This window comes from Equus caballus, chromosome 17 (genome assembly GCF_041296265.1).
Source record: "Equus caballus isolate H_3958 breed thoroughbred chromosome 17, TB-T2T, whole genome shotgun sequence".
NCBI classification, from domain to species: domain Eukaryota; kingdom Metazoa; phylum Chordata; class Mammalia; order Perissodactyla; family Equidae; genus Equus; species Equus caballus.
The window spans coordinates 16,568,852-16,596,088 of NC_091700.1; the positions used below are offsets into that span (position 1 = coordinate 16,568,852).

Consider the following 27,237-nt stretch of genomic DNA (forward strand, 5'->3'; position numbering starts at 1 on the left):
GCAGGGCTAAGCCACAGCTTCCTCGGTTTCAGCCCGCTCCTCTCCGGCCCACGGGCCTATAGCCCAGCCTCCCTACAGCCTTTGCGGCCTGGTTAGGCTCCTTCCGGCTCTCCCGGCAGCCTCTGCGGTTTCTGCGGCGACGCTGTCCTGATAGGGCCGCAGGGGACGCCGTGGGAAAGCAGCGCGTCCGAAGGAGGAAGAACACAGCAGTTTCAACCGGTCGGGCGAAGGAACCCTCAAGAAATCAAGTGTCGGGCTGTGGCCGCAGGGTTAGTGTTTCAAACCACCCCCACCATAGTTTTATTTACTTTGCTGTAGGTCTCAGCCTTTTTTTTTTTTAGGTCAAAGAACAGACTGAGGGGAGAAAAAGAAGGCAAGAACAAAGATATGGATCCGTAATCCTCAAGATGATGTTTCCATTCCCACATCACTCCACATCCAAATCCTTTAAATATCTTTCACGAGCAGTTTCAATATTCAGTACACAGTTGTTTATTAGAAATATTGCGCTGTAGTAACTTACCATTTTGTGGGTTTCTTAGAGAGCTTGATCAAAACTGGGTTTAGCTGTAAAGACCCAAAGACTTTAAACACCTTACCGAAAAAAATCTCAAAACGAAAGTTGGATTTTACTGATCGTTTCTGTGTTATGTTTGTATATCCTCACAAAATGTTTATCTTACACACTGTTCTATGATATTTTGGTTAGAAACTAGAAATCTCCTGTACCAAACAAATGCACAAAATGGTTTTTTTTCCCCAATTGTCATGATTGTTTTCCAGATTTTTAATCTGGGCAATCTCTCATTTTCAAATATGATACATTTTCTGTTAACTCATTGGGAAATAGTGCCTAAAATATAGTTGCCTAAAATAGGATTATGTGCCCTGGTAGACATCGTTTAATCATAGAAATACTGATTTTTGTCACAAAAATTCACCAAAGTATATCTATCATTGGTTTAAATTAAACCAAGTGAGTATAGCATTTCAGAACAAATTAGTCTTCGTCATGGAGTAGCTCATCGTTTTTCAGTACCTAAACCATACAGTCGAGTCAGAAGCAATGGCCCAGTGCGTTAGCCTTTCCTACTTTCAACATTTTGAAACAGGTACAAATTAACTAAATTAACTAGAAGGGGAAAATAATTTTATAGAGGATTGACTGACCTTTTAAAATATATTCTATAGGTAGAGACATAAAGGACAGGTTGACCAATCTGTTGAGAAGAGTCAAGAAGTCGGAGCTGGATAGAACTGTGTCTTCTCTCTGACTAGAGTCACTGCTTTCCTTCCCCAGTCACAGAGAGGCAGTGGAAGTGGTAAATTAGGCTAAGGAAAGATTAATCTATGAGATACATCCTCAGACAAGATATTTGCTGGGTTTTCCTTCACAGCAAAAGACATTTCATTATGAACCAGTTATTAGGTGGTTATTTGTAACAGATGAAATATTGACCTAAGATCTCATCTTCATTGTGTTTGTGGCTCACATGAATAAGGCTAGCATGACTGGTAGATAATGAGTCAAATGCTGTGCTATTTTAGGGCCAGTAGGGCAATTAGGTAATCTCGGGTCAGGAAACAGTTCAAGAAAGGAATACAGCACAGATAAAATACTACTTAGCATTTGCTGAGAAGGAAATGCATCCCAAAACTTAAACCTTAATTTGTCTTTACTGCTAAAAATTATTTACTCTCTGGTGATTTACTATCTAAACACATAATACATATTATCTACATTATACATTTTTATTCATATACTTATATATGTAGGTCTCTTTATTATAAAAATTTATTTCTGATGTTTTACTGTTTAGAAAGCATGTAGTTTTCCTAATATATGTGTATATATATAGTCTCTAATATATATATAAAGTCTATTTAATCCTGCTCTTCCATGGTTGTTGGTCATGTCCACTGTGACACTGACATTGAGAGTATCACACTTGAGAACAGAGTAATTTGATAATCATTGCTTATTTTTTAACTTTCATTCATTTTCAAGATCTTTTTTTAAGATTATTTCTCCTCTCTTAAGAAAAATTTTAATGCTTTCCCATATAAACACATGTAAAGTTGAGAAGATTGAGTGGAAATTAGGCTGAATTATGTTTACTATAGTAACAAGTGACTTTTTTTCACTCTTTTTTTCTCACCTAGTTTGAAATTCAAACTAAATTAGCATTCTTTCTGCTTTAATTGCATGGCAATATAAAAAATGAAAGAAGTACCTTGACATTCTTAGTTTCTTACTTAAATGGCATATATTTCCAACTGGAATTATGTATCTGTTTTCCTATCATCTTGAATTCTTCCTCTGCCTTCCCTGAAGTCTTGAGCTTGGTCTCAGATGCTAGGACCAACCCTGACTCTTGGGGGTAGGGTAGAGTGAAGGGTGGGAGTGGAATTAAAATGGTGATAGTTACATCTGTACTTACGTGGCTCATCATTAGGTCAAATCTCACATTAACCTTTTCCCCAGTTCTAGTAACTGGCCTCCAACCTTCCCTGCACCACAATTCCGGTAACCAAATTTCTGTCTTTCTATCTTGATTATTTTCCTCATTCTAACAAGTCTTTCACTCAAGCCAATAAAAGCTTGTTCCTATACCCTAGCTTCATTATCAGTTGATAAACTGACCTACCTACAACTAAGTGCAGGCCTGATTTGATCTCTAACCTTCTTTGCTTCTAGATTTCCCACTGCCCTGCTCCTCCCCTGATGTGGCTGTCCTATGCCAGTGATGCAGGCCACTTGCCTCGACTGCCAGCTGCTTGCTGACCGGTGTAACCCTCTGTGTAAGTGTTCTGCCTGGCTGAACATCCTCCTATCACCCCCAGCTAAGTTTACCCTGGCCCTCCACCTGTCTTATCACAGTCAGGAGATGTGACATAAAGAATTAAAGTTTATAAGGGTAAGAGATCCTTACTTTGACACATGAGAAACATGAGATTAGGAATAAAAGATTTTGAAAATAACCACTATAACACTATGATCTGTACATACAGACTTAGAAAGTCTCAATGGAATGAATGATAGATTGTGCTGCTAATATGGCCAGCTATAAAAGAAATTTGCATGAATTTGCCACTCATGTATTAGTCAATCTGCTGAGTTGAATGCAAACAAATGAAAAGAGACCTGTGATGATTCTTGAAATTCATATAGGTACATGGGAAAGGAGTTTTAAAAGTTTAAGGCTATTGTTTCTTATGAAAAGGAGAATAGTTCTTTATTCACAGTAAACTGAATAATGAAGATCATTCAACACTGAAACAGGTTTTATATTCTAGCACAAGGGTTGGCAAACTTCTTCTGAAGAGGGCCAGATAGTGAATATTTTAGGCTCTGTTTCATCTATCCAGCTCTGGCTCTGTGGCTTGCAAGCCATAGAAAATAAGTAAATAAATAAATGGGTGTGGCTGTGTTCCAATAAAACTTTATTTATGGACACTGAAATAAAAATTTCATGTAATTTTCATGCACCACAAAATATTATTATTCTTGTGATGTGTTTTCAACCATTTTAAAATGTAAAAACTGTTCTTATCTCAAGGGCCATAAAAAAATAGGTGGCAGGCCAAATTTGGCCCACTGGTTGGGTTATAATTTGCCAACCTCTGTTCTAATTTAATGCATATCTTCCCAGGCTTCCAGTTGACTAGAAATGTGTATGTATGTTGTGGGGGGTGGTGGGTGTGGGGAAGCAAAAATGCTTCTGCATATTCGAAAACACACTCATCCTTACCTAAACATTTTACATATTTAAAAGTATGCAGAATTTTGCTTGACTGTTTAGCAGTTTAAGTCCTCCATTAGGGATGTAGGGAAAATTTTTTTAACACTCTTTGTTTGAATCAAATAACCAAAGTGGGAAGTAGCCAATAGATTATCTCTAAGCCTAAACAAAACAAGCAAAACAAAAGTTTGCAAAAGACAAAGAACTCTCAAAAAAGGTCCCAGAGAAGCTATTTCCACCATCTAACTCCAGTTGGATTCCCAAATGGTTAACTTTAGGTTATAAAGTCACACACCTCCAAGTAACAACTATCTAAAGGACACAAGAGGGTGGTAGAAGTGAAACACTGCTCTTTTTTATTCAATAGTCACCTTGTAAATAAATACCAGTGCATCAGATCTCCATTGCTAAAAATAGCAGTTGTGGGGCTGGAAGATTTTTATTGTAAGGACAAGTAAACATAGAGATGGAGATATAGCAAAGAACTATTTTCTATAATGCAGAAGACTTCTCTCCTATTTATTTACAAAATATGCCCTCAATTACGACTTGTCTGATAGATTCTGGGACTTCATGAGAAACACAGGCAGAAAAAATAAAATAAAATGGGTCTGAAAAACAGATCTAAGTATTTGATAGTTTGCTTTCTCCAGTGTCCCTCCCGCTTGTCCCTTTCCTCTCTCTCCCTTTCAGATTCAGTCCATACCCTTTCACGTTCATTCCATATCCTTTTCACATTCATTTCATGTTGGTCCTCTTGCCCCTCCTCCCTCGTCTCCCTAGCTCCTTCTCCCTCATCTTGTTTTATAGCGCTTGGAAATTTCCTTTTCTTTCTGCTCTTCCCCTTGTGGTATCTACTAAAACCTTAGAGGAGTGATGTATATTCTGAAACTTCTGTGCGTTTCTAAGTGACGCTGAGCATCCTCAGTAGCTGGGGCAGGTTTTGTCGCCCGCGGCTGCCCTGATTCGACCTTTCCCAAAATAGACATTTAACTCTTTGGACTCCTGCCTAAGGATGTAATTCGCTTTGCTTTCTCCTCATTTTCAAGGTTCAAAGGGAAGCGGCGAGGATTCCCAGGTCCCACCATCCACACAGCCAATGAGGGGCCTGTGAGGGAGGAGCTTGGGGCAGCTTAGTGCAGCTTGAGCTTCTGAGGGAATCATCCCCAGTAGGTGCGGTGGAGTCTGAGCTCCGCTGCACCTGTCACAGCAGAACAAAATTGAAAAAAACAAAAGCAAAATTTAAGAAAAGAAGAGAAGAAATGCTGCGGACTATGGAATGCTGTAGGACTTTCTGAAACATTTGCTGGGGATTCCGATGGATCATGATCTTTTAAAACCAATTCTTTTTGAAGCCGGTTTGGGTAATTGGGAAAATGACACATATGCTAAATGCAGCAGCTGATCGAGTGAAATGGACCAGATCGAGCGCTGCTAAAAGGGCTGCCTGCCTGGTGGCTGCGGCATATGCTCTGAAAACCCTCTATCCCATCATTAGCAAGCGTTTAAAGCAATCTGGCCACAGGAAGAGAAAAGAAGCAGCTTACCCGACTGCAGAGAACAGAGAAATACTGCATTGCACCGAGACCACTTGTAAAAATTCTTCGCCTGGAGTGAATGCAGATTTTTTCAAACAGCTACTAGAACTTCGGAAAATTCTCTTTCCAAAACTTGTGACCACTGAAACAGGGTGGCTCTGCCTCCACTCGGTGGCTCTGATCTCGAGAACATTTCTGTCTATCTCTGTGGCTGGTCTGGATGGACAAATCGTGAAAAGCATTGTGGAAAAGAAGCCTCGGACTTTCATCATCAAATTAATCAAGTGGCTTATGATTGCCATCCCTGCTGCCTCTGTGAACAGTGCGATAAGGTACCTGGAGTGCAAACTGGCTTTCATCATCAAATTAATCAAGTGGCTTATGATTGCCATCCCTGCTGCCTCTGTGAACAGTGCGATAAGGTACCTGGAGTGCAAACTGGCTTTGGCCTTCAGAACTCGCCTAGTAGACCATGCCTGTGAAACCTATTTTACAAATCAGACTTATTATAAGGTGATCAATATGGATGGGAGGCTGGCAAACCCTGACCAGTCTCTTACTGAGGATATTATGATGTTCTCCCAATCTGTGGCTCACTTGTATTCTAATCTGACCAAACCTATTTTAGATGTAAACCTGACCTCCTATACGCTCATCCAGACTGCTCCATCCAGAGGAGCTAGCCCAATTGGGCCCACCCTATTAGCAGGGCTTGTGGTATATGCCACTGCTACAGTGTTGAAAGCCTGCTCTCCCAAATTTGGTAAATTGGTGGCTGAAGAAGCTCATAGAAAAGGCTGTTTGCGGTATGTGCACTCCAGAATTATAGCCAATGTTGAAGAAATTGCCTTTTACAGAGGACATAAGGTAAGATAGAAATTAAGATGATGGGTGAAATGTGAGACTGTTCGAGCTGCCACTGCAGTGCTAGATACCATCTGTTGTACTGTTGATGGACCCACTTCTTTAGCGTTTTAGACTCCTATGACATCTAAACCTGTACTAGAATGTATGCTTCCTTACCCTTTTTACTCACAAGTTGTTAAAGAATTATAGAGTGCAAACTTTTCTAAAGTTTCATGAGAATAAAATTTTCAGCACTCAGTCTACTTAGCCTCAGTTACCCAAACATGCTCAGAATTATCTCTGAAGCATTTTCTTAAAACTTAAATCCTAATTGGTTGTAGAACATTAGAAGAAAATGTGTTTGGAAACTGAGTAAACACATGTCCATTGAGATGGAAAATTTAGGATGGTATTCTCTTGTTGTTATTATTGAGGGCCCTTTGTTTTTAAGAGGAAAAAAAACCCTGTCCTTTTACATGAAAGACAAGTTTAACAATTTTGCATGCCTGGTCAGCAATGGAGGGTCCTCAGTCCTAAGAAGTGCAGGAGAGTGTGTCTCACAAATGGCATTTCCAACTCTTAGTTAATGTTCAGCACCATGTTTGACACAAATAAAAAGAGGCAGTGAAATGAAATTTTGTCTGGCTTTGAGAGAAAAGCTAAGATTAGAGAAGAAATGAGGAGGAGAAAAGGAATTTCAGAACGTTATTTCTGAATACTAAAGATTTTCGACATTAAGCAGATCCCTAAAATAGTTAGCCTAATTACATAAACTTCCAGAGCATTGAAGTAACCTCAGAATATTAAATACGACCAAATTTTTTAAGGTGATGCATCTGAAATCTTAATACAAATGACTTAGTACAAATGAAATATTCAGGTATTCTTAAGTTGAAATGGTATTTTAATTCCCAAGCAGAATTCTTTACTTTTTGAAGCATCATTAGTTATCAAGACAAATGTTTACAGTAGTAGGAATCTGAAGAAGAAAATTTAAAGCAAATTTAGGACTTCTACTCCCCCTTGAAAATTGGCCTTATATGTTGTTGTATTAGTCATATTGACCTGTGATTCTTCTTGAATCATTAAACTCAGTGATTCAAATTATAGCATGCTGTAGGCTTCCGGCATTTAAGACAAAATCCAGCAAATTGAGTTAGTTCGAAAATGGAATCTAATTACACATATGTGTGTCATGTGTTTATTTTCAAATATTTTTGGTGTGATCAAGAAGGATAAAGTTCTAGCATTGTTTACTCATGTCTTATAGAATATCTTTTAATTTTAACCTCATGCAAGTAATTTTGAAATAAAAATTATAAATCACTGACATGTACTTTATATTTACTAAGTATCATGGTTTTTTTTCAATAGTATAGGTGTGACCAAATTAAATAATAATGACTCATTCTTATATTAATCTGTATTTTTTAGTTGTTAGAATCATAGATCATACTATACTAAGTAAAACAAAATAATGTGTACCTATCTTTAAAGAAAGCCTTCAGACATACAATATTTACTTTTATAACTCATGCTGGGTTCTTGCCTCTTTTTCCCTCTATAGGTGGAAATGAAGCAACTCCAGAAAAGTTACAAAGCTTTAGCCGATCAGATGAACCTCATTTTATCCAAACGTTTGTGGTACATCATGATAGAGCAGTTCTTGATGAAGTATGTTTGGAGCAGCAGTGGACTGATTATGGTGGCTGTACCTATTATCACTGCAACTGGCTTTGCAGATGGTGGTAATGACATTTATGCTTAATCTTCAATATATGTTTAGGATTATTTCTCTTGAAGGTGTCACTGCTGGTTTTGTGTGAGTGAAACAGAATATGTAGCCATTTTTCTGTGGTCATTAATGGTCAGAAACAAAGGCAGACTTTGCAACATCCAATAATAATACCTGCAATGTGAAAGGAGATAAGTGGCTCAAAAGTCCTTTCCAGTTGTGAGATATTTCAAATTAATATCTTGAAAAGCAGTGTAAGTTCTCTCCATGTGTTTTAAACTTCAGTTCTGCACATCCCATGTGTTTAGTCTATAAATATTCTATAACTGGATCTGCCCTGTTTTGTGATTTGAAGAGTTGGCTGACTACATTAGGCAACTAGGAATATTGTTTTAGGAAGTGCTTCACACCATGGAACAAGATCTCCTCTACTTGTAGGTAACATAGATAAACCTCCTATGTAGCATGATTTGGTGGCATTGTGGGGGTAGGGGTTGTCAAGCTGCCCCTGTCTAATTCTAGCTATCACCACCCCAGTGGTTTTTACCAACATTTTTCATCTTTCGGATAACTAAGAAAGATAAGGACAACAAGAACAATATTAAAACGTTTTGTAATACTTGAGATGGGAGTTTGGGTCTTAATGGGCAGAGACAAAGGGGAGTTAATTAAAGTAGCAGCATTTTCTGCTCTTCCTCCAAAATTTAACGTTCCCCCTTCTCTTTAAAAACCGCTTGGTCAAAATTGGCCTTAGTGTTGAAGTAACTAAATAAAAGCATGGGCTTTGTAGTAAGACAGAGCTTTGCTCAACTCTTGGCTTTCCCTCTTCCTGCCTGTATCCTCTTAGTCATGTTAATTAAACTCTGAACCTCCATTTCCTCATCTGTAAAACGAGAATTGGAAAGGCTGCTTCAGAGGACTGTTGGGAGGATTTAACAGAATAATGTTTATAAAGTACAGAGCATGCTCTTGACGTTCTTGATACAGAGTGACAATTATTACCTAGGAAACAAAAGGCAACACTGAGAATAAGGTAACAGAATTCACACTATTTTACGGCTATTTTTGGTGTAGAATTAAGAATTATTTGTTTGAAGTCATCAAATAAAAACAAGTAAAAAAATTACCCTATACTTTCATATTTTGAAACAGTGCTTCAATGCTTTAACCAATTATTACAAAAAAACTTGTCAAATTTGAGTCATTCTTACCCTAAAATTGTTCATTTTAGTAAATTGGAATTTGTCAATCCCATGTGATAAGACTATAGATATACCAAATATACTCCACAACTCAACTGTCTAATACTGTGTTTAGACCACTGGGAAACTGAATTTTATCTATTTTTATGTTTTCAAAGTTTTATTTTTTAAAAAATCATTTAAAAAGTTTATATTGAATAAGGTGTTGTTAGTAATAGTATTTTTAGACATAATCCTTTCATTATAAGATAAAATAAATGGCTTTTTCAAAAAAGTATTGGAGAAAAAAATGACAGAAAAATTTATGGTCTTGAGATTAGTTTTAGTAAGACACAACAAAATTATCAGATATTCATAGTGAATCTAAGTCTATGGATGTTTTAAAAGGTTCATATATAACGTATAGAGACAACACCAATGACAAGATTATGGTGTAGTTCTCTTAGTGCTTGGAAGCACGGGTCTTAGTACAAAACCCCAGAGTATTCAACATAGAGCAGAGAAAATGCAGCTATTAATGGTGACAAATTAACCCCACAGAGACCAGTAAGAAGTAAACAGTGTATGCAAAGAATCTAACAATCTTATTTCTATGGGTGATGTAATAAGATATGTAAAAATAAATCCTGAAAATATCATATTAAATTAAAGAAACAACATTAAAATTTCAGATTGAAATTATGATAATCACAGTGATGCAAGTAAAATAAAGTAATTCTTAAAGCTTCTTTTCAAAAGAGGATTTTATACAAAGAGAAGCAGTATAAGAATTTCATAGAAGAAAAAAATAAATTCATATGACAGCATTATTATGAGAAGCTGCTTCAATATCTTCTGTAATTTCTAATGTTACTATATATACGCTTATAATGTTTGTACGTATTTACTAAAGACATTTGACCTACAATGATTTAACACATGAAAATATTGTTAGCGTTTTACTCATACAAAATTATTTTTTCTAAATAATGATATATCTTTGAGGCTTTAGGTCTTGGAATTACATATCATATATTCTAATCTAATCTTCAGTCTTAATTTACACTTATGCCCTGAGTTGTCCCTTATGTTAGAGATGAATTAAATACATGATACTGTATATTTTAAAGCAAAAATAGGTGGGAAAAGTGGATGAATGAGAGAAGAATGGCAAAGAGAAAAGGGAGAAAAAGTAGGATAGAGGAAAAAAAGACAATACAATAAAGAAGCAGGCCACTGTTCAGATCTTGACTCAGCTATTTAGTAGTTATCCATCCTTGAGAAATTTGCATAAACTTTATATGCCTCAGTTTTCCTCTCTTAACCATAGGTATAGTAATATATATCTTACAGAATTATGAAATTGTATATAATGTATTTAATGTGCTTTGAAACAGTTCTCAGCAAGTAGTAAGAATTCAGGTGGATCATTGTTAATATTTATTCTATTCTTACCATGTGGGCTCTGGCATCAGATTGCCTGGGTTCAAATGCTTACTCTTTTGCTTACTAGGCTATGACTATGGGCAAGTCATTTAACCTTCTTGTGCTTCAATTTCCTCATTTCTGAAATGGGAGAAATCATAGCAGGGTTGTTAGGAGGATTAAAGAAGAGTACATGTGTAAAACTTAGAACAATGCCTGCTTCATCGAAAACGCTCAATAGACATTTGCTGGCACGATTATTGTTGTTAAGAGAGCAAGATATTTAAAAGTGATTAGGAAGTCAGAGGTAAAAGTGCAGATAGGAGGAAGAGCCTGCATAGTTTTTTTGGAGGAGAAAAGAAAAATAGTTTTGTAGTAGATTTGTTATACCACCCACCTACAACTTCAAGTGAAATCTTATGGTTAGGACAGGATTATGTTTATATTCAAGTTCACATTACAAAATTGCATGTGGAATCATGCCATTTTCACTCAGATGAGGAGCTTAGAGGTCATCCCGTCTGGAGCCCCAGCTTTGCCTCAGGGCACACAGATGGTTAGTGGAAGCAATAAGGATAGAAGACATTATGTGATTCCTAGTGTGTTACTTTTCTTACCTTCATCACGCTACCTCCATTTAGCTATATTGGAACTTAGTCTATAAGGGACTTAACTTAGTTTGAGACCAAGCAATCGTGGGAGCTAATGCTTGAATTAGAGGCATTGAAATAGTTAATTATATATAGTTTCTATTGTATTTTCTTAGAGGACATTACCCCTTTCTTTGCTTTGTATTAAGAGAAAGACTGAAATTATGTCAAGAAAATAGTTACCTGGGAGCTGTATCTCAATTTTTTAATGTTATAGGCCACTTTTCTTCTCTTCATATCAAAAGCAGTTCTGGGCAAGGCCAGGGAAAGCTACTTATAGGTCCCTTCTGCCGGACCTTATCACAGACACCTGACAGGCAGTGAAGAGAGCACCTAAGCCACTAGCACTGCCAGTAGCATCCACATGTTGCTGATCTGCTAACGTGAGGTGGCACATCAGAAGTAGCAACTGAAAGCACTCTTAGGAATGGAACTGAACTCTACCATAACCCTCATAACATGGGTGATATTGTATTCCTAAAATGTACTTCCAACAAGATGATCTCCATAGCTCCTGCTGCAGGAGTATGTCTCATATTCAAATGCCAAATTGTTGAAATATAATTTTGTATTTGGGTCAGTTTACATATGACTACTCTCTTGTTGACCAATTATTGTCACAGTAATTATCAGTACATATCAAAGACATACTTTTAAGCTGTAATTAGCTATTTGTGTCAGGAGCTATAATTTTTAAAGTATAACATACATGCCCACAACGGCACAATCATTAGTGTACCACTCAGTGAACTGTCACAAAGTCAACCCATACACGTAAGCACCACTGAGAAGAAACAGAACCTTACCTTCATCCTAGAAGCTCCCATCCCAGAAACCCCTTCGCAGTCTTATCCTCATCTTCAGCCTCCTACTCCCATCCCCACTTCCTCCTGCCCCTGCCCCCATGCCACAGCAAAGGCAGGCATTTTACCGATCATTCATTAGTATTTGGTGGGTTTTGAGCCTTATATAAATAGTATCATGCAGTACGTAAGAGATTTTTAGTTGCTCCACATCTTTGTCAATGTTTGATGTGAGTCTTTTTCCTTTTAGGCATTCTTATGAGTGTATAAGCGTGCTTCATTGTAGTCTTAATTTGCATTTCTCTGATGACTGAGGAGGTTAAGCACTTTTCATTTGTTTATTGGCTACTTGGATAGCCTTTTTTATGAAGTACCGATAAGTTTTTTCTTCATTTTTAAACTGGCTTATCTGGTTTTCGCTTGTTCATTTGTAAAGCTCTTGTGTATTCTGTAATGAGTAGTTTGTCAGACACACACACACAGACACACACACTCTCAAATCTCTTTTCCCACTCTATTCTTGCCTTTTCAGTCTCTTAAGTGTCTAAGAGAAGTTCATAATTTTAATATAGTTCAATTTATCAATCATTTTCTTTGTTGTTAGTGCTTTTTTTGTCCTGTTTAAGAAATATTTGCCTAACCCAAGGTCATAGAGTTATTCTCCTATTTTTTTTTTTTTTTGAGGAAGATTAGCCCTGAGCTAACTACTGCCAATCCTCCTCTTTTTTTTTCTGAGGAAGACTAGCCCTGAGCTGACATCCATGCCCATCTTCCTCTACTTTATACATGGGACGCCTACCACAGCATGGCGTTTGCCAAGCAGTGCCATGTCTGCACCCGGGATCTGAACCAGCGAACCCCAGGCCATCGAGAAGCAGAATGTGCCAACTTAACCACTGCACCACTGGGCCGGCCCTCTCCTATTTTATCTTCTAGAAATTTATTGGTTTTTCATTTCACATTAAGATCATCAGTTAGAATTGATGTTTATATATGGTATGAGGTAGGGTAAGATTGAGATTTGTCAAGGTGGCAAAGATAAAACATAAATGACAAGAAGTAAACTCAGATTATAAGTCCAAAGAAAAAAGTACAGAAGGGTAGCCTGCTTTTTTAATTTTTAAAAAATTAATAGACAATTTTCTTTAGAATAGTTTTAGGTTTACAGAAAAATTAAGCAGAAAGTGTTCAGTTCCCAAATTTCCCCTACTCCCATAATTTCCCTTGTTATTTACATCTTGTATTAATGTGATACCTTTGTTATAAGGGATGAACCAATATTTATACATTAGTAACTGAAGTCCATAGTTTACATTAGGATTCACTCTTTGTATTATACAGTTCTATGGGTTTTGACAAATGTATTACATAACCTTAGTTTTAAATCCTTTCTCACCTTTTCAGTGAAATAGCAACAGATGTGACCGTGTTTCAATATATCCTTTTATTAGCAGAGCTGAAAATAGGAGTAAAATGAGAAGATATAATGTTAAATATTAAATCCTTAAGTGAGGCACTTTTGACAACGTATTCAAAATATTTGGTGAGGAAGATAAAATGTGTTGATCTGGGATACAAAATAGGTGAGTGCTTTAGGTCATGAATTTATATCTCTGACACTGAGGAATGTACCCTTCTCACAGAGGCTATGCAGTTGGCTGTTGTGTGCATGGCAAAATACTACCGGCACTGCTCTCACAGTACTTTCCAAAGAACAATCCGTAGAATAAAAGTCAAATGAAATCTGTCCAGAGCTATTTGTAATTTTGTTGCTAAAAGCACGAAGAAAACCCAATAGGCATTAATCTGCTAAAGCGACGTGGAAAGTACCATGCCATGTCAAACACCAGTTCATCTGTGCTAGTGTTTTTACTTCTTAACAGAGACTGTCAGTAAAAGCTACTATTTAAACCGCTTTTAACCCAAATTCATAAAATCCCATGATTATTTTAGATCACCAGCCAGATTCTCTATGAGCCAAAACTATTCTTAGTGCTTTAACTGATTCAGCAATTCACTATTTTGGTAGCTTGCTGAGAATCTTTCGGTAATTTTTTTGTGTCTATCTAAATTTTGTCACACATTTAAATGTAAGAATATCTACATTCTGTTTCCAGTCTATTTATTCAATCACATTTTTCACTCCTCACTTATACCAGCACTCAAAGCCTTTCTTTTATCATTCCTCAGGGAAACTCACTCACTTCAAGGGGGCTAACAGGAGTCCTCTAGAGCAGTGACAACAGTAGGGCTAGGAGGAACCACATTGGACTATTTGTCCTCTTTTTTTTTTTAAAGATTGGCACCTGAGCTAACAACTGTTGCCAATCTTCTTTTTTACATTCTTCTTCTTCTCCTCCGCAAAACCCCCCAGTACATACTTGTATATTCTAGTTGTGAGTGACTCTGGCTGTGCTATGTGGGACACCACCTCAGCGTGGCCTGCTGAGCAGTGCCGTGTCCGCGCCCAGGATCCCAACCAGCGAAACCCTGGGCTGCCAAAGTGGAGCTCAGGAACTTAACCACTTGGCCACTGGGTGGCCCCTAGACTATTGTAAAAGGGCCCCATGAACTCATGGTGATTCTCATACTCTGGTGAAATCAGTGCCTGACACCAACCCATGCTGTAACTTGATCAGACTGTTTATCATTCAGTTGGCATTGCTTGAAGTTTCCCTTCTCTGTCCTGTTGCTTATACTATACTTATGATCTATTGAAATTATATGTGGTCTTCAAGGCCTCACTCACAGTCTACTCCTCCATGAAGCATTTCCTGTCTCTTGCAGCAAGAAATGATCTTTGCCTCCTCTAAACACCTCCCATTAACTCTCTTCATAGGCTGCCCTGCATAGTTATTTGGGAACTTATCTTCTCTCTCCTACCAAACTGTAGGCTCCCTAAGGAAAGAGTCTGAAAATCACATTTATCCTTGCATGTCCTATAGCACCTTGCCTAATTTCTTGCATATCTAGGTGTTCAGTAAATATCTGCTGAGTGCATTTTACCTTATATTATACGTGGATCTCTTTCAAACCCAGCTGAGCTGTCTGTGAGCAAGTAAATATGAAATTATCTGGTAGTCATAATAGGGCACAAGTTAAATATTTGCACTGATATGGAGAAAAAAAAACCTTTGCACTGAGATAAATCAGAGAACAATAAATATCAAAGTTAGACTATGACTATCTATATCACTCTAATTTCTTCATTAATTTTCAGCATTTAATTTAGAACTTTGGAAATAATCTATAGACGGGCCAGATAGAGACTCAAATTGTTGGAAAGATTAAAGTAATGACTTGGAGAGAATAATTTTGAAGAATGAGACTAAATTAAATAGATATGCGATAATAACTAGAGAAAATAATAACAGCTAATATTTAGAGAACTTATTATAGGCCATAGATTAGACTAACACTTCATTTGTATTTCACCTTAAAACAACTCTTTGAGATAGAATTGTCTGAGATAGTATTATTGTCTCCCTCATTTACAAATGAGAAAATAGGCATGGAGAGGATAAGTGGCAAGTTCTACTTACCTTACTACCTGCCAATAAGTAGTAAAGCCTGGATTCAAACCTAGTCTGACTCCTCTTAACCGTAATTCTGCATTGACAGTAATTTAGGATGTTCATTCATCTATCCATCCCATCCATGCATCCATGCATCCATTCAATACACATTAAGGAGTACTATGTGCTGGAGACTCTGCTGAGTACTAGGAATAAAGAATAAAACACACATTCTTGACCCTTAAGAAACTTAAAGTCCATTGGAAAGGCCAGCAAAAGTTTCCAGGGAAACCTTTACTAAAGAGTTAACTCTTGAAGAAAGAGCTAGACAAAGAAGGAAGAGAAGTATATTGAAGTCAGAAGAAATCATGTATGCAAATAGCAGAGGATAAATAGAGTATTGCATGTTTGGGCTGCCGCTAGACTGTAGAGTGAGGGTTGATTGAAACAGGTAGACAGAGGCTGGATTATGAGGGTCAGCTAACTTGCATTTCTATTAAAGGAACTACACTAGAAATATTTGCTTGTATTCCTATTAGTAGTATTTTATTGACCAAATCCATAGTATTTGATTGCCTAGCTGTAATAAGGGCAGGGAGTTGAATTTGGAAAAAGTTAAAAGAATGCTAAATGAAAATAGTCATAATTCCTATAGAATTTTGTTCCAAATCTCCTTCTAAAAAAATAATGAAACAAAAGAAAGCTTTAAATAAAATCTCGTACAAATATTGTATTTTCAATAATTCATTAAATTTCTAGGAAATTGCTGGTACTAATGAAAAATTTACATGTGGTTGTTTTGGCCACAATTTCATCTGTATAAAATAAAACATTTAGTTACTTGAAAAAATTCAATAGTTTTGTAATTTGCTTTTAGATCTAGAGGATGGCCCCAAACAAGCTATGGTTAGTGAACGGACAGAAGCCTTTACTACTGCTCGAAATTTATTGGCCTCTGGAGCTGATGCTATTGAAAGCATTATGTCTTCATACAAAGAGGTACTTGCATTTCTCGTCATCAATTTGATTAAAATAAGATATATGAAAATCAAGCAAAATGTAAATTACAAGATATACTTAGTATTTTGGAAACATTTTTCTCTACCAAACATTGCTAAGAGTATAATCAAGATAAAAGGCAGCCCTCCCAAGTATATTGCTGCTAATACCCTTTAATTTTTACACTTTCAATTATAGCTCCTCTTTTTCTGTCTATAGTATGACGTATTTGTTTTTAATTAAAAAAAAAAAAAACCCACACCCCTAGGTGTGGATTCTGGAGCCAGAGTGCCTAAATTTAAATTCTTGCTCCAGTATTCACAAATTATATGAACTTACTCAAATTCCTTAACCTGTCTGTGTCTGTTTCATCATCTGTGAAATAAGGATGATGATAGCATTGACTTTGTAGGGTTGTTGTGAGTTAATACATGTAGAATGTTTAAAACAATACATATTAAGCAGTCACTAAATGTTAGCCAATAATATTACTTATATACCTTGCAAACTTTTACTCATCCTTCATGACAAGTCAAGCCTCACCAACCACCTCTAAAACCCTCTTGTGATTCCACCTTCTTCCCGCCTTCGTTGCAGACTCTGGCTCTACCTTCTCTGTGTTCACAGTACACCTGGTGCTTTACCACATTGTAATTTACTATCCCCTGCACCAGGCCCTGAGTGGAAAGCAGGAACTGTCTTACTCAGCTTTACATTCTTAATATCCATTTTAATGCTTGGGATGTTGTACGTGGTCGATAAATACTTGCTGAAAGAATGGTAATAAGACCTGCAGATATCACAGTGTTAAGACTGGAAATCATTTTATTCAGTTCAGATGTTACATAATATTCCCATGGACAGACATTCTCACTATTAATTACTCTTGTGGCTTTTGTATCAATATAAATTGCCAGAGCATCTTTATAAATTTAGCTGCCTATTAAATCAGCCTCGAATAAGCCATATAAAAGAGTTACAAAGTTTGTGATTTACCCACAAAACTTTTCAGTCTCATTCAACAACTGATTTCTTGAATTGGGTTAAAAAAATAAAAGTAAAACCAGTTGTTTAGGGCCACGTACCAAACCAACTCAATTTTAAAAAATTTTTCAAATAGTAATTTTGATAATCTGAAGACACAGTTTTGAGGATAGGTTTTTTGATTAATAAATTACTTATTAAAATTAAATGACAAATCAAAATTTTAGCCATCTCACATTAAAATACTTTGGTATCTAAGTCACAGAAAGAATATCAATTAGTTTTTCTACATTGTCTCCGACACAAAAACTGATTGCATTTTGCTTTATTTTGGCTGACTGTGCTTTGAATCACAGAATGTTCACTTCTAAAGAATCTTATTGCTGCTATGACAGCACATGAAAGCATCATGCATTCTCTGCTAGCTCCAGAGGGAGCAAGGGTCCTTTTTAGAGTTAGAGTTCAAGGGCAAACCCCCTGTCTTATATCCCAAAGTAGTTTGTCCACAGTCACATTCTCAGGTTTTTTCAGACACTCTTGGCCCACTCCACCCTGCATCCTGGTCTACTAACTCCTTGCCTCCTGCTTTTCTTTAATTGACCTCTACATTTGGTTTTGGACTTTTTATTTTTTTATGCAAATATATTTAGCCAGGTTTCTTTTGAATCCATATTTTGTTAGTCCTTAGCTCTGTTTTCCTCTGCTTGAGAACTCAGGAGATTTTTGTGGATAACATTTGAGAAATTACCCTTTAAATAGCTATAACATTAACATATAGAAATGCGATACCAATCCAGCTACAGACCTCTCACACAGTAGAAACACGGTAGAAAGCTTTTGACAGTAATATGCACTCTTTTACTGCTTGTTTTGCACACACAAAAATCTTACACAAATGTCAGCATTGTTGTGTTATTCCACAATTTATTGTTTAAGAGACCTTTACTAGTGACCTGCCTCGCTTACTGGTTCCAGTTTCCTAGTAAACATTTCTGTAAGGGAATGGTTTTTGTGCTTTCCTTTTCACTGAGAAAGATGGTCTTGACAGGAGATGAGTCACCTTTCACAGTACCCTGACAACAAGGTGTTCTTTTAATAGAAAAACAGCAGGAGATTCAGCCTAAATTGGATCACTGGCAGGATAGGAGCAAGGTACCACTCTATTGAGCCTTATGGACTAAAGCAGAGATTTATCTCATCTTATCTTTAATCTCACCTAGAAAACAGTCATATTTAATGTTTTTCTTTGGGCATATAAATCATGTTTGGCTTGAAAAGAAGCTGAATTGTGGAATTTGGACTGAAAAGGAGTTGAAGCTTTTCACTGAGCTCACTCCCAATTTTGGTATCCTCTAGCAGGGATATTTTCTCTGCCAAGCTTAGGAATTTTGACAATCAATTTGACTCAGAAACATTCATTTCTAATAAGAAAAATATGTATTTTTCTTCTATTTAAAACCTATTTTAAATTGAAAAAAGATATCAAAATAAAGGATCATAATTTCATTGAATGAACTTAAGCTTTTCACAAAATTTCTAATTTTCTGGAAATGAAATCTGTCATTTAAACGAGTCAAATCAGAAATTTGACTAAAGATTTATTTATTTATGAAGATTTTATTTTTTCCTTTTTCTGCCCAAAGCCCCCCGTACATAGTTGTGTATTTTCAGTTGTGGGTCCTTCTAGTTGTGCTATGTGGAACGCTGCCTCAGCATGGCTTCATGAGCAGTGCCGTGTCTGTGCCCAGGATTCCAACTGGTGAACCCTAGGCCGCTGAAGCAGAGCGCACAAACTTAACCACTTGGCCCCGGGGCTGGCCCCAAAAGAGTTGTTTTTTTTAAGATCGGTACCTGAGCCAACATCTGCTGCCAGTCTTTTTTTTCCCTTCTCTCCAAAGCCCCCCAGTACACAGTGTATATTCTAGTTGTAGGTCCTTCTGGTTCTGCTATGTGCGATGCTACCTCAGCACGGCTTGATGAGCGGTGCTAGGTCTGCACCCAGGATCCAAACCAGCAAAACCCTGGGCGGCTGAAGTGGAGCGTGAAAACTTAACCACTTGGCCGTGGGGCCAGCCCCTTGACCAAAGATTTTTAAGTCTCACTAATATTCTGAAATCTTTACATTTCGTTTTTAACCGTGACTTGAATGAATAATTTTTTATGTGTTTTATAATCCCAATCAAACTTACATTGACACGTTGCTATGTTGCTATCTTGATAAGCTTTTTACTGTTACTTGTTTTAGTTATCAGATATGTTATTTATTTTTCATGTATAATAAAATAGGATCTTTAACATTAAATCAAAAAGCTTATATGATTGCATATTTTTTTAAGCCTGTCTTGAGTATATTAACTCTATTTTATTTCTCTGTGTTGGTTTTAGATCACTGAATTAGCAGGCTATACTGCCCGAGTGTACAATATGTTTTGGGTCTTTGATGAAGTGAAAAGAGGCATTTATAAGAGAACTGCTGTCATGCAAGAGTCTGAAAACCATAGCAAGAATGGAGCTAACATAGAATTCTCCCTCAGTGATACGTTGGAAATCAAAGGTATTAGACTCAAATGTTTTTGTATTTTTCCTGTATTTAAGTGTTTATCAACAGAACTAAAGTTTTTTAGAAGCTAGTCTTTAACAGATAAAAGAAACCAACATTTATTTATTTAAATAGTTATTCCTAAACTTAGTATTGCAGTCTGAGGAGTGGTGACTAACATTACCATTAAAAAAAAATTGTTACCTTTATTTAGAACAAAATTTCTAGAATTATTTTTGGAAACTGCACATATGGCAGAATGAATTGTTTGCTTTTAAAAATCAAATAACAGAATTAGAACTAATGTCATATTGTTCTTCATCATCCTATGTTTTTAAACTTATTTGGTTATCATATTTTTAAAAATTATATATAAATGTCTTAATTCCCTTTCTGGGGCACCGTGTTTTTTCTGTAAGAAAGGTTAATTTAGAGAAACAAGTAGTTGTAAAGAGTATGGCTGGGTTATATCAGATAGAGTTTAGCTTTGCTCTCATTATGATGTTGACATTAGATTATTGGTAAGTAATGTTTCTGAGAAAGATTTTCCAAGTAGATGTGTCAAAATGTCCAAATTTACGTTAAACTTTTCTTTAGATATAGATATCTATATTTCACTTGGTTTTCTGATTTGTTACTGTGAATTATCTTTATAACGAATTTATCTATGTTGCATTATACTTTAAGTTATTTACGTAGTTAAGAATAACGTGTGATAGCTTTTGTAACTTAAGTCGTTCCTTAACTTATAGGAGAAGTTATTGATGTGGATCATGGAATTATTTGCGAAAATGTTCCCATACCTACACCAACGGGAGAAGTGGTGGCTTCCAGGCTAAACTTCAAAGTAAGATGATATTCAAAAATCTTCTGCTTGTTGCCATCACACTAATAAAAAACAACACAGAATTCATGTACATTTGTTAAATACATGGAGGAGCATATGGAAAGGAGGGGAAATCAAGGAAGGTATGCACAGTGGCTCAATTAGAGAAGCAGTTAATTCCTCAGAAGGCAGAAAGAAAGAGAAATTTGATGTCTACTGCTTTATTGCCAGGTTGAAAATTAAAATTACAGTTCACTGAGAGCCTATACAAGGTTCCTAAACGGTTTTTCACACCGGGTTTTCCCTCACCTGAAAAGACAGGCCAAGAGATTGTGAGGATCCATAATTAGTGTTTTAATCCATTTGGCAGGACTCAGTGTTTTTCACGTTCTGTGATACTGGGATCTGCGTCTTCACTGTCATGTGTTAAACCTTTAAGTCTTGTCCAAAAGTCATGTCATTACCTAGAGAATCCTTCTGTGAATTCCAGGTAGGTTGCCATCTTTCTGCTTCCGCCTCCTCACCTTTACAATGGGGAGAATAACGGTAACCTGCCTTTTGGATGTGAGGATTAAATGAGACAGTTGGTGCAAAGCAGTCGGCGCAGGATCTGGCACAAAGTGAAGCCTTCAATCAATTATGATTACAGTAGTTTTGACTTCCCTCCAGTCGGAATATCGTTGAGTTGGAGTTAGTGGCTATGTCACAGCTGTGTCTCAGGCTGGTGTCTGCCGCCCTGAGCCAAGCCGTAAAAATCCCTGGAATAACTTTTCAAAAGCCTGTTAGCCTCTTGAGGCTCCTACACTTCTTTATTTTATTTTGCTTTATTTTGTTTTATTTTATTTTATTTTACTTTATTGCAGTGACAGTGGATTCTAACATCACGTAGCTTTCCAGAGGTACGTTGTAATACATTTCAAATTCTGTGTACATTACATCGTGTTCACCGCCCCAAAACTAATTATAGTCCGTCACCTCACATGTGAGCCTCATCGCCCCTTATGCTCTCTCCCCTCCCCCCTCCCCCTACAGTAACCACCAATCCAATCTCCGTTGCTCTGTGCGTGTTCGTCATTGTTTTTATCATGTACTTATGAGTGAGATCACACGGTGTTTGACTTTCTCCCTCTGATTTATTTCACTTCACATAATACCCTCAAGGTCCATCCACGTTGTCACAAATGGCCGGATCTCATCGTTTCTTAGGGCTGAGTAGCATTCCATTGTGTATACATACCACATCTTCTCTGTCCCTACTTCCCTTGATGGGCACCTAGGTTGCTTCCAAGTTTTGGCTGTTGTGAATAATGCTGCAGTGAACCTAGGGGTGCATGTGTCTTTCTGCATTGGTGTTTTCCAGTTCTTTAGATAAATACCCAGCAGTGGGCTAGCTGGATCATACATATGGTAGATGTATTCTTAGTTTTCTGAGGATACTCCATACGGCTTTCCATAGTGGCTGCACCAGTCTGCACTCCCACCAGCAGTATAGGAGAGTTCCTTTCTCTCCACATCCTCTCCGACACTTGTCTCCTGTCTTGTTAATTAGAGCCATTCTGACCAGAGGAAGGTGACCTCTCCTTGTAGTTGTGATTTGCCTTCCTCTGATCGCTAATGATGTTGAGTCCCTTTCCATATGCCTGTTGGCCATCCGTATACCTTCTTTGGAGAAGTCACTGCTCAGATCTTTTGCCCGTCTTTTTAATGGGGTTGTTGAGTTTTTGTTGTTGTTGAGCTGTTGGAGTTCTTTCTGTGTTTTGGATATAAACCCCTTATCCGATATATGGTTTGCAAGTATCTTCTCCCAGTTGTTAGGTTGTGTTTTGGTTTTGTGGATGGTTTCCTTTGCCGTGCAGAAGATTTTTTTTCACTTTGATGTAGTCCGGTTTGTTCATTTTGCACTTTGCTTCCATTGCCCAGTCAGACATGGTACTTGAAAATAGGCTGCTAAGACTAGTGTCAAAGGGCATACTGCCTATGTTTTCTTCTGGACGTTGCATGGTTTCGGGTGTGGCATTCAAGTCAGACCCAAGGAGGCTGCAGTTCCCCGAGAGCGAGCGTGTGGGCGGGGCCTCAGGAGTTCTCCCAGGAGGGTGTCCCTGTCCCTGTACGCAGTCCACCGCATGGGGGGGCGGGGCAGCGGTCAGGGAGCCTCTGGGCGGCGGCGCGCGCTGGGAGCGCGCACGGCTGCTGGGCCGCCATCCGGGGAGGCGTCGGCGAGCCGCGCCTGCCTGCCCAGAGCCGAGCCCGGCGGAGTCCGGCCGTGCTGTGCTGCTCTCTCGTGGGCCGGGCTCTTCCGTTCCCCGGCGTCCGTGGACGCCGCTCCGTGTCCCCGCTGGGCACAGCAGCCCGGGCCCTCCACAGCCACGGCCGCTAGCCTGAGGAGGCCCTCCTTCAGCTCCCGCTCTTCCTGCTCGCCGGACATGGACGACCAGGGCGCCTGCGAAGAGGATTCCATCTGAGAGAGGTACCTGGGGGGCGTGGGCCTGGGGGCTGGTGGGAGGGGAGCGTGTCCCTGAGGAATAGGCTTGTGCGCCAAGAGGTGCCCGTCAGGTCGCGGGACAGCTGTGCGGCGCGGGGAGCGAGGGGGTCTCTTCGTGCGCTTGAGGCGTTCGTGGAACGGGCGGTGTGTGCCGGGCACGGGGCCAGCCTGGGCGTGCGGTGCCCGGGAGTCGGGCGCTGAAGCGCCCCCCGTGGTCTTGGCTCCTTGGAAGGACAGACGCGAAGTCGATAAGGACACTGGTCTCGAGGCGTTCTGAGGAGTGCGGGTCTCCCTCTTTTCGAGGCTACGTTCCGTTGGGGTTTTCACGAAGCCTGTTGTGGGCCTGAAGCTCAGGCCGGTTCAGGGGAAGTGGCCTGTGGAGGGCCGCATAATATTCGTGTGCAGAGCCAGTGCTTTCCAAAGGCCTTGACTGGGCAGAAGTCTGCCTGTTAGGGGTGCAGTGGGGTCTGTCCGGGGAGCATTGTGAGCACAGGTATGTGTCCCACACTTGAAAGTCTGGCAAAGAAAGCGTGAGGCTGGAGGGTGTTCCGTTCGTTCCCTCCTTCCACAGAAAGTCTGGAGAGTTGACTTTGGGACTTCCTTTCCTCGGGTCGGTGCGTGTTAGTGGTCTGGACACTTGGTGGGCAAGACTGACAGGGTGTTTGACGTACTGGACCTCACAGCCTGGTTGGAAAGGACAGACAGGCAGCAACCAATTACCTAGGAGATACGTAAAAGCAATTTTGTGTTGAGTGTTGAGAAAGACGGCATTTTACTGTTAGACTTTGTGACTTAGGCAGTGATGTTGAAGCTGAGAGCAGAGGCCTAAAAGACAAGGAGGACTTGTGCGGGAGAGTGTTGGGACAGGGCAAGGGAGGAGGATGGCCTGTCAGAGGAGCTGAAAGAACGCCCTGGAGACTGGGGCCGCCGCGTAGGGACTGTAGGGTGGGGAAAACAAAACTTTTCCATTGAGGCTGGCGCTTCCTCTAGGTTTTTGGAGACTAAGCGTGGTGATTCAGAACGTGGCCTCTGGAGCCAGACTCTGTCAAATGGGTCCTGGCTCTGCCACCTACGGGCTGTGTGAACTTGGGCAAGTTACTGTACCATTCTGTGTGTCAGTTTCCTGATCTGTAAAACGGGGATGATTATCATACACACTCCATAGGTGAGTGTAAAGGTGAGAGGATATTTCATATCCGTAGAGTACTTAGAGCAGTGTCTGGCCTTTAGTAGGCGTTAGTAGTGGTTGATTAAAGAAATGGATAAATGCATACCTAAGTATTAAAGGCTTGGAGGCTGTCCCTGGTGAAACGTGTGAACTTGAATGGATTACACCCAACTGTGTTTTGTTTCCTTTCCGGCTTGCAGTTGCTACTGACAGCATCTGCAGCACTGTGGAATTAGAAATACTCTCCCTCGACGAGGCTGCTCTTAGTAAAACCATCTAATGCTGTCCAAATTATCCCAGGGAAATAAAAGCCAGTAGTATAGTAGGGTTAGGCTTATTTAATATGTATTCTTTATATTGGTTTGTTTAGTGTTTGTTGGTAACGTTTTTTTTTTTTTTTTGGCAAAGCTGCTCGGTTAAAAAAAGCAGATTAGCTATGAAATGGTTCAGACCCAGAGAAAAGTAGAGAGTCGTGTAAGCAGAGCACGCCTTTCCTTGACTCTCTGTCGAGAGCTTTTGTGATTCCAGCTGCTCTCTGCCTCAGACGAGGTGCCCTCTGCGTGTGCAGTCATCTAAACAGTGCAGGGTCTGGGACCGTGGAGAATCCAAGGCAGTATAGTCATGCTTTGCTTAACAGTGGGGATAAGTTCTGAGGAGTGTGTCATGGTCAGGCAGTCTCGAGACCTTGCCGACACCACGGAGTTCCTAAACCTGGATGGCAGAGCCTCCTACACACCTAGGCCATATGGGACTAATCTGATGGGACCCCCGTTGTTGACTGAAACGTCCCGATGTAGGGCATGACTGTACTTCCCAACTCCAAGGGCACGGAAGTGTAGCCTGTGGGGCTTTGGAAAAGAACAGAGACGCTCAAGGCCTACTCTGGACCCACTGACTCAGAATCTACTGGGATAGTTCCCGGCTTTAAAGACCAGACGTAGTCCACCTCTGCAGACATCTCATCAACGGTTTTTCACGCTGGGCTTTCCCTCATCTGAGAAAACAGGCCAAGAGATTGTGAGGCTCCATAGTTAGTGTTTTAATCCATTTGGCAGGACTCAGTGTTTTTCACGTTCTGTGATGCTGGGATCTGCATCTGCACTGTAATGTGTTAAACCTTGAAATCTTGTCCAAAAGTCATGTCATTACCTGGAGAATCCTTCTGTGAATTCCAGGCAGGTTGCCATCTTTCTGCTTCCGCCTCCTCACCTTGACAATGGGGAGAATAACGGTAACCTGCCTTTTGGATGTGAGGATTAAATGAGACAGTTGGTGCAAAGCAGTCGGCACAGGATCTGGCACAAAGTGAAGCCTTCAATCAATTATGATTACAGTAGTTTGTTTTGCTTTCCCTCCAGTCGGAATATAGTTTAGTTGAAGTTAGTGGCTGTGTCACAGCTGTGTCTCAGGCTGGTGTCTGCCGCCCTGAGCTAAGCCATAAAAATCCCTGGAATAACTTTTCAAAAGCCTGTTAGCCTCTTGAGGCTCCTACACTTTTTTATTTTATTTTATTTTATTTTATTTTATTTTATTGCAGTAACAGTGGATCCTAAGATGATATGGCTTTCAGATGTACGTTGTAATATATTTTGAATTCTGTGTAGATTACATCGTGTTCACCACCCGAAAACTAATGATAGTCCGTCACCTCACATGTGAGCCTCATCACCCCTTTGGCTCTCTCCCCTCCCCCCTCCCCCTATGGTAACCACCAATCCAATCTCCTTTGCTCTGTGTGCGTTTGTCGTTGTTTTTATCTTCTCCTTATGAGTGAGATCACACGGTGTTTGACTTTCTCCCTCTGATTTATTTCACTTCACATAATACCCTCAAGGTCCATCCGCGTTGTCACAAATGGCCGGATCTCATCATTTCTTAGGGCCGAGTGGCATTCCATTGTGTATACATCCCACATCTTCTTGATCCATTCTTCCCTTGATGGGCACCTAGGTTGCTTCCAAGTTTTGGCTGTTGTGAATAATGCTGCAGTGAACCTAGGGGTGCATGTGTCTTTCTGCATTGGTGTTTTCAAGTTCTTTGGATGAATAGCCAGCAGTGGGCTAGCTGGATCATACATATGGTAGATGTCTTCTTAGTTTTCTGAGGATACTCCATACTGCTTTCCATAGTGGCTGCACCAGTCTGCCCTCCCACCAGCAGTGCAGGAGAGTTCCCTTCTCTGCACATCCTCTCCGACCCTTGTCTCTTGTCTTGTTAATTAGAGCCATTCTGACCAGAGTAAGGTGACATCTCCTTGTAGTTGTGATTTGCATTTCTCTGATGGCTAAGGATGTTGAGTCCCTTTCCATATGCCTGTTGGCCATCCGTATACCTTCTTTGGAGAAATCACTGCTCAGATCTTTTGCCCGCCTTTTCAATTGGGTTGTTGATTTTTTTTGCTGTTGAGGTGTATGAGTTCTTTCTGTGTTTTGGATATTAACCCCTTATCCGACATACGGTTTGCCAGAATCTTCTCCCAGTTGTTAGGTTGTGTTTTGGTTTTGTGGATGGTCTCCTTTGCGGTGCAGAGGATGTTTTTTGACTTTGATGTAGTCCCGTTTGTTCATTTTGTATTTTGTTTCCATTGCCCAGTCAGACGTGGTACTTGAAAATAGGCTGCTAAGACTGATGTCAAAGAGCACACTGCCTATGTTTGCTTGCAGACGTTGCATGGTTTCGGGTCTGACGTTCAAGTGAAAGCCGAGGGAGGAGGCTGCAGTTCCCCGAGAGCGAGCGTAGCGGGGACCCTGCGTCCCTGTCAGCGCACCTTCCGGCTCCGCGAAGGTCCGAAGCGTGTGGGCGG

The 27,237-nt window shown here is 39.4% G+C and overlaps 2 protein-coding genes across 3 annotated transcripts in view; both read left to right on the top strand.

Annotated features, from left to right (window-relative positions):
* The first annotated feature begins 129 nt into the window (after positions 1 to 129).
* On the top strand, positions 130 to 27,233 carry LOC138918322 (ATP-binding cassette sub-family D member 2-like). Its single transcript, XM_070239343.1, has 9 exons — positions 130 to 269; positions 2,699 to 2,802; positions 4,793 to 6,148; positions 7,695 to 7,875; positions 16,314 to 16,435; positions 19,805 to 19,973; positions 20,711 to 20,805; positions 21,648 to 21,683; positions 27,098 to 27,233. Exons 3-8 carry the CDS (start codon positions 5,120 to 5,122, stop codon positions 21,648 to 21,650), a joined length of 1,599 nt encoding a protein of 532 aa, XP_070095444.1. The 5' UTR covers positions 130 to 269; positions 2,699 to 2,802; positions 4,793 to 5,119; the 3' UTR covers positions 21,651 to 21,683; positions 27,098 to 27,233.
* Positions 22,964 to 27,237, top strand: part of LOC138918323 (heparan sulfate glucosamine 3-O-sulfotransferase 4-like) — a 134,490-nt gene continuing 130,216 nt past the window's right edge. For both annotated transcript variants that reach the window (XM_070239371.1, XM_070239367.1), the window contains exon 1: positions 22,964 to 23,251. The gene's annotated coding sequence lies outside the window, so the exon portion shown is untranslated. The remainder of the gene's footprint in view (positions 23,252 to 27,237) is intronic.